At 36.8% G+C, this 15,378-nt stretch overlaps 1 protein-coding gene across 1 annotated transcript; it reads left to right on the top strand.

Annotated features, from left to right (window-relative positions):
• Positions 1 to 11,357: 11,357 nt before the first annotated feature.
• LOC137950733 (transcription factor MYBS3-like) lies at positions 11,358 to 13,656 on the top strand. The gene is made up of 3 exons (XM_068797337.1): positions 11,358 to 11,657; positions 12,567 to 12,763; positions 12,866 to 13,656. The coding sequence occupies exons 1-3, from the start codon at positions 11,384 to 11,386 to the stop codon at positions 13,292 to 13,294; spliced, it is 900 nt and encodes a 299-aa protein (XP_068653438.1). The 5' UTR covers positions 11,358 to 11,383; the 3' UTR covers positions 13,295 to 13,656.
• The last annotated feature ends 1,722 nt before the right edge of the window (positions 13,657 to 15,378 follow it).

Here is a 15,378-nt window from a genome sequence, read left to right as displayed (position 1 = left end):
CATAAACAACATCCCAGTGAGAAGTACCGACCTCAAGTCACATGAGGAAAAGAAGTTCCTACAATGAATTGCTACCTAGAAACAATGTTATTGGCACTTATGAGGGTATGTTGCTAATAAACATCCAAATGTTTAGATAAATCTTCAACTCCATCAATATATATATATATATATATATCAAGAAGCACCCAAGAGGGGTTTTCTTTCAACAAGCCTAACTAATGATCACTGAGCTCCCATCTACAACCGTGGGGCAGAGACTCGACTCACGAGAAGTGCCCTCATCTCTACCACAATAGCATCCCCAAAGGCAAAATGATCAAAATAAACAAGAAAGATAGTACCTAAGGAATCTTTGATCAAGCCAATCCCTCCAATTGGACCCAAATTACCCCTGGATTCCCCATTAATGTTATGCTTTAGACTATTCTAGGAGGGTTCTGGCAACAAGGTTTGGGATGGTGTGGTCCAAGGAGGTGATGATTTGTTTCCAATTTCTTTTGATTAGAACAATGATGTGATGTGAGGTCCCTCATTTCCTTGTGCTTGCCCAGAAGAGTACATAGTGGATGGATGCCTCAACGATGCATCCAACATACTTTTGCTTACCCTCAAAAGTCTGTTGGTTTCTCTCTTACAATTGTTGTAAGAGAGAAAAGCTTGAGATTTTTACCAAAATTTTCCCACGGAGGGAATAAAAGGAGGAAGGGAGGTAATATTGAAGACCAAACTCGAGGAAGGGAAGGTTACAGGAGAAATACCTTTTTTGAGCAAGTGAACTAGTAGTAAGGGTATTAAGATTAGATTCTGATTGATTAAATAGTCCATGTATTAGGATTAGATTCTGATTGATTGAATAGTCCATACAGATGCTCTAACTATTCCTTACTGAATAAAGGTGTCTTGGAACTATTGGGATGAACCTCCCTGATTTTTTGTAGCCGCCTATATACCTTTACTATATATGTTCTTCCAGTTGGAAGGTTTTGCCATGTAACTTCCAACATGATTCCCTGATATGTTTGGGCTTATTGCAATAATTACACCATCTTGTATCTAACTCAACCCCTTTTGTGTTATCACCACCATTGGAACCAAACGTAGTTCCCACAAATGGTGAGTTTTCTAAAGTTGACTTTTCATGATCAGGTTCTTTGTCACCCAATAGCTCTTTTTGAATTTTTGCTCCTCCAACAAGAGTAAAACTTTAGTAAAATCAGGAAAGGGTTCTTTACTAAGAACACGGTCACAAACCTACTCGAATTCAGGAGTAAGTCCTAACAAGAACTGGCACACTTTCTCTCTCTCTATCATGTCTTTTATTTTTTCCGCATACACACAAAATTCCATCTCCACATTATGATACATATCTAACCCAATAAACAACATTTGCAATTTGTTATAGTAGTCTGTAAAACTTGCGGACCTTGTTGTGTCTTGTCGACTTGCCTTTTGATTTGAAAAGGCTAAGAAATAAATCCCATATTGGAGTACAATTTATTCACAACCAATCAAATGTCCCTAGCAGTAGGAAGTATCAAACCTGTCATACTAATCTTAGGTTGCTAATGTAGCAGCCATGAAATGACAGTGACATTAGCAGCCTCCCATGCCTCATAGAACTTATTGTTCTCTAACAATGCCTTTGCAACTCCATTCACATATTAAATCTCTCGTGACTCATAAAAAAGATTTTGGCAGATTGAGACCACTCCATAAAGTTTCTTCCATTCAGTTTAACTATAGAAAGCTTAAAGGTGAAATTCTCAAGTTGAGTAGGAATTTGTTGGGGAATAGAGGTGATTGTAGAGGACTTGGAAGCTTTAGACATGATCGTTGGATGAGGAACAAGGTGATGGTGGTGGAGAAGCTTGATAGGAAAGAGAAACCCGTTAATGCACTTTTCCAAATAGACAAGTCTAACAATGAAGGCCGATAAAAGGATTTTGACAAATAGAAGTCGATAAATAGGTGAAAAAATATTTTTTGGTAATGAAGACCGGAAACGATGGTAATTGCCAAAAATGAAGGCTGACGAAAACAAAAGAATTTAGAGGCATGGCTCTGATACCATGAAGAAAATGAAGAATAAAAACTTCTTTTTCAATTTTATTCAATCACAACTACAATAACTACAATATATACAACATATGAGAATGAATTTGGACATATTTCTTTTAAGTTGTGGAGCCTAATTAACGCCTTATGCTAAGTCGATACGCAAGTCGACCTTCGCGGTAAGGTCGTTGTGAGGGTTGGAAGGGGGCGGGGAGCCCCCCTCCCTGGGTATTCGGGGGCGGAGCCCCCGCCAAATCCACGATATATTAACTGTTGTAGTTTGGAGATTTCACACTTGTAATTTGGTTACCCTAATTTTCTCTTTATATTTGGGGGCATTATTATTAGGGTTTCATCACTCGGAGTATTATCATCGAAACATCATCATCTATTGCGGTCAAAGAGGTTAGAGAAACCATTTTTCTTGTAAATTATTTCATCATTATAGTGAAACTACAACGGCAGAATACAAGACGTAGTCTCACCTTAAGGTGAACCTGTATAAATATTATTTTATATTTTTCGTGCTTATTTTTCCTTTCTTCTGCGATTATTATTATTGCTCTTATTAGTTTGGAATTAGGGAGTTTAATTTCCTAAAAATCTCATTATAAATGAATCTGGAACATACAATGAATCTTGGCAATGAGAGTGTGAATCTGGACATATTTCAAGAGACAATTAATCTAGACAATAAGAGAATAAATTTGGACATATTTCAACATGTTTCTATCTTTAATTTAAAAAATACTTTCATCTTGAAGATCATGGCCTACCTCCATCGGTGTTTCTATAGGTTTCACCCCTAGTGATTCATATTACATATTTATGATGTAATTCTTTTGTGTTAAGACAATTCTTGCCTTACTTTTGGCAACTTATATCCCAAGGAAATGTTTGAGTGATCCCAAATTTCCTGAAGAAATTTGTATTGTGCTTTGAGAATCTACTTAAGGTTGTAGATTGCTTTCCTCAACATGCACACTGTGCCATCTCCCCTGAGCAACATTCCAGGAGGTTGCTTCATATATAGTTCTTCTTCTAGATCACCATACAAATTGATATCCAACTGAAATAGAAGTCAACCTTGATTCACAACCATAGAAAAAAGAGTCTGAACAGATATCAACCTAGTGACAAGGGAAAAAGTCTCAAACACATCTTCTCTATAGGTCTGAGTATACCCCTTTGGCCATTAATCTTGTTTTTTACTTGTCAATAGATCCATCAATGTTATATTTTACAGTGTATACCTAGTGACGTACCACAACTACAACATTGGAAGGAGAATCAAATAATACCCATGCACCAAGATCATGTAAGGCTTCTATCCTTACGTCCATAGGCTTCTTCCACTGAGAAGACATCAAAGCTACTTGCACTGAAGAACGAACAACATAATAAGAGAAAGATAGAGCAATATTTTTTAAAGGACCATAAAAGAAATAAAAAAAAAACAAACTGAGAAATAAGATGACAAGTGGACTTAGGAACAACTTTCCTTATCACAATAAGAAGGTCTAGATCACTTACTTTAGGAGCAACAAACAAAAAGGATGGTAAAGGAAGTGGAGAGAAAGCCTTGGATGTGGTCTTGGGAGGTTTCCTTGTGTTGATAAACTTGGAGCGGCTTTGGTTCTGCAATACTTGGCGATGGTCTAGTAACAACCTCCATTGGACTAGGAGCAACAATGTCTATATCAACAAAGATGGAACAGACAACTTGTTTGACACAAAGAAATATGAAACATATTAAAAAACTGTTATATTAACATATACAAATATCTTCCTAGTGGAAAGAAAATAACATTTATAGCACTTTGGTTTGTGAGAGTGACCTAAAAACATACATTTAACAACTCTAGGAGATAACTTATTGATGAAGTGGCCAAAAACATGAAGAATACACACATATCCAAATATATGAGGACAAAGAGAAAACAATTCAATATTATATTTTAGGACTTGGAAGAAGCACAAAAGACAAAATCCTATTTATGAAAAAATAGGCAATAACTTTAACATCACCCTAGTATGATTTTGGAAGATGTATATGAAGTAAAGTAGTATGAGCAACTTCAAAAAGATGATGGTTCTCCATTTTTGCAACTCAATTTTGCTGAGGAATGCATACACATGAAGATTGATGAATCAAATTTATAGTTCATAAATTCAAGCCCATTATCAATATGAATAATATGAAGAGAAACACCAAATTGTGTTTTTACTTTATTATAAAAATTCCAAAATACCTAAAGACTTTTGGTTTCTCCTATAGGAGATACACCTAGGTGGATTGACAAAAATCATCAATAAAGAAAATAAATATTTATAACTAAAAACAGTAGGAATGGGACAAGGTTCCCATACATCTGTGTATTATTTCAAAAAGATTATTACTTTGATTTTGACTTGACGGAAATGATGCTCAATGGTGTTTCTCGAGCTGACAAGACTCGCATGGAAATTATAAACCAGATGACAATGTTGGAAATAACTAAATGAACTTTGCTGGAGAAGGACGACCTAACCTCAGGTGCCACCAAAAGAGTAAACTAGTTAGATGGGGTGTTGAAGAATTCCCTGTGGTGAGCCTTCCAAGTGATATAACCCATCTCTGTAACATGCCTTGAACCAATCATCTACCTTGTTTGGAGGTCCTAAAAGACACAATGAGTAGGATAAAAGGTTATTGAGCAATTCAAAGATTTCATAAGTTGAGTAACAAAAAGTAGGTTAATAGGAAATTTAGGAACAAATAAGACTGAGTTTTATGACAAGGAGAAAGTAGGCTGAACTTTGCCTTCTCTGTTGACTGGTGAAATTGAACCATCAACAAGAGTAACTTACTTAAATATTGAGGATGAATTACGAAAAGTAAAAAAGAGAGGACATACTTAGTATATGTAATAATGCACTTGAATCAATAACTCATGAGGAAACAAGATTCAAATACAATGCAAATGTACCTGAACTAGCAAGAGTAGGTGTAGGAGGTGTGAGCTGAATTATGGATGCAAATGCATAAGATAAAGAGGTCAAATGTGCTAATCTCTAGCTAATTGTATGGGATGCCTAGAACAATACCAGTAGTTGGACTAGAGGATGTCTTACCATTATGTGGAATGGTAGAATTTTCCTAAGTTGGTTTACCAAATTTATCTCAACACTTCTTAGAAAAATGGTTGGTGCTCTCGCAATGTACACACCTTATGTTACTGTTGATTTTCGGGACTCTATAAATTTAGCTCATGGAGATAAAGGGAGAGAGACCCATTGGGAGAAAACTGGAGGAAGAAGAGGTTATAGACTTGATTTCCAAACCCTCCCCCTTAAGCTCTATTTATAGATTAATGAAACTACTGTATTAAAATAATACCCCTGAACTTAGGGTTTAGGGTTTTAACCATAGAACTTTAATCTAATTATATCAATGTCATCTCTATGAAATGACTCTTTATTTACCATCTCACCATCATAGTATGTGGGCCTATGGGCCTTCTCCTTGATCTGTGGGCCTTGAGCTCGTCTTCTATATCTTTTGGATATATGGGTTTTCCTTGGTCTTATGGGTTTGGGCCCATCTTCTAATACACTTGGATATGTGGGTCTTCCTTGGTCGTGTGGGCTTAGGCCATATCTTCCAACAATTACCTTTATTTTTTCTATGGCTTTTGCTTATACCACAATTATCACGGCGTCTACCTCTACTATCTCCACCACGTCTACATGCAGACTTTGGCCGACTCTGAGTAAGCGAAGTGTTAAGGGCAGCAACTTCCACTCCCTTAGTTTCTTTGTTTTCCTTTAATGTCATAGCTATGTTTGCACACATTACCTTGTTGAACGCCTTTACGGTGATGATGTATTGTTCAAGGCAAGTACTTGAGCTATGACTACATCAAACTTGGGCCCCAAACCATCCAAGAGCTCAACTACATGAATTTGCCTTATTGCTTTCTAAGCTTTCTTGTTTTCGGTAAATGAATGGTAAATAATAATCTCTTGTAACATACTTTGCAACTCATTATAATAGTCAGTTATTGTCTTGTCACCCCTCTTGAGACTAAACAATTTGCAATGCAATTCATGAATGTCAGACAAATTGATTTCTTGTGCATACAGAGACTCAAGAGAAGTACAAATTTGTTTTGCAATTTCACAATTCATAATTTGACTTCTAGACTTGGACTCCATGCTATTAAGTAACCATATCTATTGTAATTAGACTTCTTGCTTTTACTTGACTATCTTTTGTTTTCAAGTCATCTATAATAGGATATCATCTTGAATGTATTTAGCCTTTCTTTTTGCTTTGCGAGATATTAATATAGATTTGGACCAATTTCGGTAGTTATGGCCATTCAACTTCACTTTAGCAATAATATAGTATCTTTACTTTTTTAACCTCCAAAATTTCTAATGGGTGTAATTATTTCACTAGTATTAGCTGTTGGAAGATGGGCCCAAGCCCACACGACCAAAGAATGCCCACATATCCAAGTGTGTTGGAAAATAGGCCCAAACCCGCATGACCAAAGAATGCCCACATATCCAAGTGTATTGGAAGATAGGCCCAAGCCCATAAGATATGGACCCACCATGATCATGAGCTAGTGGGACCCAATATGATCACATGAGGTGGTATGAGAAGTCTTACAGAGCCAAAATTATTATGGAAGTAGGTCTCACAAAAGAGTTTCAGTTTAAAGGTGTTTTAGTCATGTTAGTCTTTTATTTATATTAGGTTATTTAATTATGTTAGGACTTATCTTTAAGTGTTAGAGTTTGGGTGTAAATGGGACAAAGGTAGTTTAATTGTAGTTATACTCTACTACTTTCTTTTATTATAAATAAAGGTTCATGTACTCTGATTACCATAAAAGTCAATGAAGTTTTTTCTCTTTTCTATAAATTCAACATTAGCCATCATAAAATATTTTACCTAGAACAAAAAAATTATTCGTCATAATAAGGTGCCTACATAGGCAGTCAATTTGAGAAACAACAACAATCAAATAAATGCGACAAATGAAATTTCACAAAAATTATGGTTGACATCATCCTATATTGTGATGATGTAGGCAAAAGCCACATAATTTAAGTTTTAGGTAGAATTCAACAAGGATAATCCCAAGGCATAATCTTCTGGGGGCATTAGTCATGCATATACTCAATTGGTAGTACAAGCTATCAACTATAAGGTTATGACAAAAGAAATTGAAAAAAAATCTAAACTTAACTTTTGATCAGTAGAGAATTTTGAAATTTCCCTTTCCTAGAAAGTGTAGACTTCAAAAAGATGAGAACAAGACGCCTAAGAAGGTTTGAACTAGGTCCTTATTGCTCTGATACCATGTAAAAAACAGAAAGTTGAAGAATAAAAGAAGAAAGAAGAAGAAATAGAGAGAAGATAAAGGGAAAAGTAAATATGACCTACACTCCTTCAGGGCAAAAAGTTGACCCCTTATTTATTTAAGAATTACTCTAGTGAAATAAAATAAAGTTACAAGAATGGTGCTCGTGGCTCACTCTCATAATTCACTAAATACATATCAGAACAATCTCAAATTGGAAACTTATACTATTAACACTGACTCCACCTTACTGCGACTCCTAGTGAGCCATACGAGTAGGGTAAAATAACCACACTACCCTTATGTAAATTGTAATAATACATGTACATGTTTGATGTGGAATGATCCACACAATATAGATATGCAATGTCCGTGAATCAAGCTTTCTACTAAAGGTTTTGAATTCTTCAATTGTATAATATGAATGGATCTGAACTTTTTTGGATGTTAAGTTTATTTTAAGTCAATTCACTCTTATGTGAAAGATAGGCAACTTTTACCCTCTCTTAGCTTGGCCTAAGTATGGGCAAACTTACTTGTGCTAGCCAATTGCAGTGGAAAGATATTGGACTAAAACGGATACTCTAGACAATTTCTCACTTTAAATTTCAAATTCTTCTCCATGAGGAAAAATATATGTTAATTTATTTATGATTCCTGTAACAGTTCAATTTCAATATGTTAGTAAGAGAATGACATCTAGCCATTGGTTCTTCTTGATTTTAATGCTTAACATGTTGTTTATGCCCTTATTTCTGAGTAAGAGAAAGGGCTACAATGATTCTTAACTATAGCCCTAGGATCAGTACTAGTCGAATCCATAAGTACTGATGAAAAAGGCTGATTTACAGACATTGGTTTATGGAGTTTGGAAGATTATCCCATTGAACATCTGCTTTATCAATCTTTTTTTATTCTGATTAAATATTTGTGGGTGGAACTGCTATCTTTCTTAGTCATGCTTTTGCTTATAAAATGATGAAACTGAAAACAACTTGTGGTGCCTTTTGTTGTATATGATTAATATGAGGAACGTAAGTCAAAAGCTTTTGTTATAAGATTTATGACATATTATTTATGGGTTCCTCTCATATAGCACATCATTCCCACCCTCGCCGGTGACAGATTCTGTCTCCATAATGGCTGAGGAATATCTGGTTATCAATACAACGTCGGAAAGAGAAAGCCAAGATAATGGAAATTCTTCTCCATGAGGTTACTCTTTCCATGATGAAAAGGGTGAGGCTTACCAATCCCAAAGTCCCAAATCTTTCTCTTCCTATCTTGAGGCTTTGAGGCCAACCACACCTGGAGAGACTTATCTGCAATCAGTCAACTTGCTTATCGCCTCCATCATTGGAATTTGAAATTCAAGAAAAAATCTTTCTGGAAGCATCACCGGAAGTAAGTGCCCACCAAAGTAACCTCAGGTAGGTCCTTTGAATCGAGAAAAGTGGAGCTGGTCCAGTCACTGTACAGGAATCATTGGTCAGTAGGTTTACTGGAGGATATGATTCCATCTTGATCTTGGTAGATTAAGAGACATCTCTCATGTATATGCATCCTGCTATGATGATCATAGCATGATGCATGGATCTCCCATTTACATCAAAGGTGGCACAGGGTAACAGTTAAAACGGCTACATACAGTCAAGAGGAATGCTAGAAGAGATCCATCTCCACAGTAGAAATGCTTTAATTTTCAGTTTCCATGAATTCCCATCATCAAATAAATGGGTTAATATAGAATATTTTAATGAAGACAATATTGGGAGCATTCTTAGCGTCCTCTGCTTAAATAAACCCCTTTATCATGTGGACAAAGAATGAGTGATCACACTGTATCCACTTAAATGGACAAGTTTTAATGATTGATAGTCTTGTCAAAGTTGGCCTGACTGTAGACGAAGAACACATGCGTTAAAGTAGGATAAGAAGCAAGTGGCTGAGTTAATCAGTTTGAAAGTAATTCATGTAGTTGATTTCGTGGTGCCACTTCACGCCATGATCTTAAACCTTGATGTGAACCGTGTCCTTTCATTCTCATCTTTTTTCCGACATCTTCTATACTTTCACTTGGAGAGGATTGCCAAGTTTTAGATAGATAAAGATGAAAGACAATTCCCAGTGATTGATTGGTCAGTGCGGTCTTTTTCTGGGATTGGCTTCTAATCTCCTAGCACGGCCCCCTAAAGATTTATTTTACTTTTCCATTGATGGAATGGATGGATCAGGTAAACTGAGTTGCATATTACATGATTTTGGGATAGATAAAAATATTTGAGTTAATCTGTACGTAAAGAAGAGTTAAAGTATAACTTAATGAAATATAATCTGATGCATTTTCTGCTGATTAAATGATTTATCGCATACTTCATTTGATTCTTTTTCTTGTATTTAGATTCAAAACTATTATAACTAACAGTCAAGAAAGATGAGCCTAGCTATAAACATTTTCCTGACTAAATCTAGATTTAACTGCTTAGTTTCTCTCCTCTTTTTTCCACTCTTCCAATTCTCTTTCATTCTTTCATCTAGTTTTGGAGGCTTGTGATCAAGTTGAAGCACGCAGATATGAAATGCCTTCAGAAAACTGACTGATCTTCTAGTACGTAGCAAATCGACTAAGAATTCTTAAAGAGGAGACTATTTTTGAGAAGTGTTGTCATGAGGTTACTGAACTTAAAGAGTTTCTGCAACCTGGAAGCGATGACTACTAGCTGGATAAAGTTGTGCTTGAACTCTAAAAAGTTTCTGGGTCAATTGGTTTCTCTTGAAAAAGAGAGCTGAAAAGTGTAAGCTTAGGACTGTTCTAACTGATTTATGTGACACACGCACACAACCATGAATGCAGTGGGAAAATGAGCGAGCACTTCATGGGCACCAGAGCACATTAAATTTAAACAGAAAAGAAAGTAAAGGGGAACTTGTTTAATGACAATTGCAATAAGAATTCAGTTCATAAAGAAGTTAAAGAAGATAAGATCCAAACTCCTGGGATATAATAATGAGCACTTGGCAGAGAATCTACCATAATGAAGCCAAACAACAATAGAAAACTTCCCTTAAAAATCATACCTCTTGTTATCAGAAATGAAGATTCCCTTCGTGATAGTGTCAAATGGGTATATGGGCAAAGAGGTTTCTTTTCTTTGAAATAGTGAAGCAATACAATATCCGGAAAGTGGCAGTTGATTCATAGCAACAAACAGCTATAAACTAATAGCAACTGGAAAACGTAAAAGCTCTAAGAGATTGTTGATAAGAGAAAAAAGAAAGTGACTTAAGTAAACAGAAATATCTAGAAGGAAATCCGGAGCATTCAACTGTGATTTGTGGTCGTCTTCCTCAAAATAAAGGAATTAGTTTTCTCCAATCCTGTAAACAGATGTGGCCATTCATACTTCATAGCCACTCAAGACTTACTTTTTCCTGGAGGACCTGCACACCCTCTTTTCTCCTTTCTTCAAGTTTTTTTTTGCTATCCACTGTCAAACAGTTGGTGGATTTTCTCTCTCTCTCTCTCTCTCTCTCTCTCTCTCTCTCTCTCTCTCATGATTTCAAATACTACACGTGCATCAACGTTGGAACTAGATAACCAATCTCTGGCATTGGTAGTGCTCTCGTGACATGGATGTATGCAAGAAAGTGGATGTGATATACAGCTTCAAAGTTCAAAGACATGCATACATGGGCATACATGCACAGGTTTTCCCTCTCATAGGCGCAATCAAGGCCATTGACTGCTAATTCATGCAAAGCCATTCATTAAATCGTAGTGCTTGCATGTTCCCCTGGATTGGATATGTATATGATTGAGGAATTTCCAATGAGGAAAAAGGCGCACCAAGAGACAATACCCAAGCAATCCCCTTCCCTTGGTAGCTCTTCTTAAGCACATCAATCCTACCAGTCTTGTATCTACTCCCCCCGTGTTCTCTGTCGGTAGTTGGTTTACCAGGGGAGGTATGGGCAGAAAATGCTCTTATTGTGGAAACAATGGCCACAATTCGAGGACCTGTGGTGGTTACAGGGGTACCTTTACAGGGCTCAGGCTCTTTGGAGTACAGCTTGACGAAGCTTCTCCCATGAAGAAGAGTTTTAGCATGGATAGCTTGCCGTCGTCTTCCTCTTCTTCATCGTCCTCCTTTTCTCGTCTTTCTGTTGATGAGAGCTCTGGGAAACTGGGGAACGGATATCTCTCTGATTGTCCTATTTGCAGACCTATAGAAAGAAAGAAAGGTGAGAGTGAGACGCTATGATGGGTGTGATTCCGGGTCTCTCTCTCTCTCTCTCTCTCTCTCTCTCTCTCTCTCTCTCTTTTTGCCTCTGTTCTTCTTTAATTGTTGCTTTTTTTTGGTGCTCTTGCTGTTGTGCTTAGCAACCATTTTCAGAAATTTTGTTGTACTCAATATAACATCTTCTGCTACTTTTGGAGTGTTGGTAGGAGAGTTGCATCTCAAAATTTCAGCATTATATAGGAGAAACTGGGTTTCATTGGTTGCGTCACTGCTTTATACTGGTTTCTCCAGTAGCGTGGGCTTTGGATTAGTGAATTCTTTTAAAATTTTATATCAGAATGCCATAAGTTCGTAATAGACTCCGGTGAATCGTTCGCTCCAGCATAAGGCACCATGGCAGTTTTTCTTTCTTTTCGTGTTTTTTCCATCTGTAGTAGGACAAATTTTCAGCCTCTAGTTCTTATCAGAAAACACAGGAAAGGATTCGTGTAGCAGATCCGTGTATGGCTGGTACAAGGTTTTGAAGATGACTACTGGAAGCACCACATACTCTCTGAATTTAATCCTCTTACGAGAAATATGATGACAGAGAATTTTCATTAATGGCGTCTATTATTTGTCCTGACTTATTTACTTCTCTGTGCAACTTGGTTAAATATTCAGAAATCCTAAAAGATGTCTTAAGTTCTGTTTCTCTGCTTAAAACTAAACTATGATTCTTGTTGGTTTGTTGCAATTTTGATCTGTTTTTTCTTCTCCTTCTCACTATCTTCTGATGCAGAGCATTCCCATTCATTTCTTCGTAGCCTTTGGTTCGTTTAGATTTATCATAAAGTAATATTGTTTTTAGTATACCGTTGAAGTTAGTTGTTGATGTGTTGGATTAATCACAATTTTTTTCAATCACCAGGAATCCCATGGACGGAAGAAGAGCATAAAACATTTCTCACTGGTCTTGAGAAGTTTGGGAAAGGTGACTGGAAAGGCATTTCCAGAAACTTCGTAACCACCAGAACTCCAACCCAAGTTGCTAGCCATGCCCAGAAATACTTTCTCAGACGGAGCTGCCTCAGCAAGAAAAAGCGTCGATCCAGCCTCTTCGACCTGGTAATTCTCGTAAAATTTCCAAATACAGTTTTTCTCTCTCTCTCCCCCCTCTAAATCCAATCTTAAAGAATGAGATATGATTCTCGTTTCCGCTTTTTCCAGGTCCGAAGTGATTCAGAAGTTCATAAGAATGCTGCTTTTATCTCCAGAGAACCATCTTTCTCTTGTGAAATGCCACTTGCTGCACAGTCTTCCTACAAAACAATAAATCGTGAAAACCTTGAAGGCACCGGATCGATCGATCTTAATTCATCAGATAACGAAGCTCAATTGGGATCGGGAAACCATATCCAATCACCATCTTGTCTATATCTAATGCCTGCATGGCCTTCTTGTGGATCATCTGGTTCCCCTAGTACTGGTTTTATTTCTCAGCCATCTTCTCTAATTACGCCTCCTGACCCACCCAATCTAGAACTCACAATTGCAGCTCCGAGGTCGTTGGATCACAGTGATTCAACTCATAGCTCAGTTCTCGACGGACCCATTACCGTAACGCGACGACTGATATCCCAGTTCAGAAGGATCTAGCTATGGAACGCTTAAAAGTCCCAGCAACTTAACACCAAAGCCACATCTGTTGCTAAAAAGAAAAAAAAAAATGAAAAAACAAGTCGCCTGTTAATGCTGAGACTTTGGAATTCCAACAGTTAATGGTGGATAAGTAGAATTAGCATTTCTTTGAAAATTTGGGTAAATTTGTTTGACTTGGTCTGAGAAAACCAGCAAAATGTATGCTACACTTTATCTTTATCATCTGTAGTATTGTAGCTCTACATCTCGATAATGCAGTGGTAGATGAAAAGTTCACTCGACTGAAACCTTTTGGATTTGGAGTTTGAACCATCCCTTTAAAAGATTTCATTTCTTGTGGCTAAATTTCTACGAGGTATTGTAATTCCAACGAGTCTGGATTATGTCCTCTCTAACTACCCAGATTTTGTTCAGTATAAGGGTCCTTACTCGGGTAGAATTTACGATAGATTTGCGTTCGCTTAGAAAAAGCAATTTGGAGACTTTTTACTCCAGGATGATGCTGACGATAAAGTCTCTCTTTATCAAATCAAACTCCAGTCTGTAGATTTTATCTATTCATCATCATCTTCATAGATCCCACAAAAGTGTGCAAGTGTTTGCAAGGGAAAATTTACTTGGGCAACACAGCAGGTATGAAGAATGAAAGAATGAATTCAGTTAATTAAGAGCTGATTTTTAAGCAAACAGTTGGGATCTTTCTCCTCTACAAATATACTAAACTGAACACCATGTTTGAATATCATTGCCTATTTTTCCGAAATGCAGGCAAATGCAGTTTCACTTCAATAACTTTTTTCCAGATAGTTCTCTGTTTTAGCTTTAAAATAGGAATGGAACCCAGAAAGAAGAGCAAAATTTCTGGTAATACCTCTGTAATGGAGCCCTGAAGTGCCAAAAGTGTAGATAATAAACATATCGATAGGGTAATACCTCTCATCAGAATGTTTCCATATAGAAGCCAACGATTCAAAATTACAGCTTTGGCAAAAGAAAGGATAAAGAAGAGGGAAAATAGAAGAAAGATTGTCCACAACTCCAGAAGAAGCCGACCGAGAAACCACTATAGAATTACTGATGTCCAGTCTCACAGAACCCAGCCTTTTGTAGTTTGCCAGGGAAACGTCTGGAAATCTATTTGCTTTGTCTCTTCCGAACACCACCTAACCTATTCCTTCGTTTTACAACCGCACACTTTCTTATCTATGAAGGATAAGACAATTGAAGCAGTCAACAAGTTGAAGTCTTGACCTTTAAATCTTCATGAATGTCTCAAATAATTATGGGTTTTTAAGGAGTGGTAGGTACTGTCGAGTGTAGTGACTGGATCTGGAGCTCCAAAAAATCATTCTAAAAACAGAAGACACCCTATATCTTCATGATTGATGGCAACCAATCAAGGGGACCACTTGTACAAATGCATTTTAAGCGAATTTACATTCACATCCACCTGTGAAGTTACAGTAGACACCCATCAAACACTGGGGTGATATAAATGAGAAATAAAAGACCTGTGCCAGTCCTAACAGTGACAGAGCTCGTTTGGTAACAAATACTGGGCACCTACTTTTGAGAAATAGTGACATTTGAACTACTGGGTATTCTCTTATTTACTCGGTGTCGCCATTATTGACGTGTCAATGCTACTGTGTTTTTGCACCTTCTGTTCACATGTGTTTTTCCTCAGAAAAGAGTTGAAAGTCAATCCATAACCCATTTGAAGGATAATAGGACAATGTATAAGTTGGCAAATCTGACATTCGAGTTGCTTCCAGTGGATAAATCTGTTATTCCTCATTTTCCTTCCTAGTATTTTTTGTGGTGGTGAGAACTTAATAACTGATAGAAGCAAATCTTCTTTTGTGTTTCTTTTTTTTTTTTTTGTTTAACAGTTGTTTGCGCCGAAAGGTGGACTCTACAACAATTTAGCCTAAACGATTTTCATCTGTCTGCCATACGTTATACAAAAAACAAAAGCTGGGCCACCGCAAAGAGATGATTTCACATGTAAATGGAAATAAAACCTGTAGAGGCACTTGAAAACGTTAAATAATCTCTTTTTTTTTTTTATCAATTTTATA

The sequence above is a fragment of the Aristolochia californica genome, unplaced genomic scaffold (genome assembly GCF_029961685.1).
Source record: "Aristolochia californica isolate CCGP_79_NKW_82.1479 unplaced genomic scaffold, dmAriCali1.0.hap1 SCAF_14, whole genome shotgun sequence".
Taxonomy (NCBI): domain Eukaryota; kingdom Viridiplantae; phylum Streptophyta; class Magnoliopsida; order Piperales; family Aristolochiaceae; genus Aristolochia; species Aristolochia californica.
This window is presented reverse-complemented; position numbering and strand designations above follow the sequence as displayed.

What these genes read in the sequence shown, in the direction of transcription:
- LOC137950733 (XM_068797337.1), top strand. Translation starts at nt 11,384, where the DNA reads ATGGGCAGAAAATGCTCTTATTGTGGAAACAATGGCCACAATTCGAGG. An exon ending in ACCTATAGAAAGAAAGAAAG is followed by an intron (nt 11,658 to 12,566) that starts GTGAGAGTGAGA and finishes TTCAATCACCAG; the next exon opens with GAATCCCATGGACGGAAGAA. An exon ending in GATCCAGCCTCTTCGACCTG is followed by an intron (nt 12,764 to 12,865) that starts GTAATTCTCGTA and finishes CGCTTTTTCCAG; the next exon opens with GTCCGAAGTGATTCAGAAGT.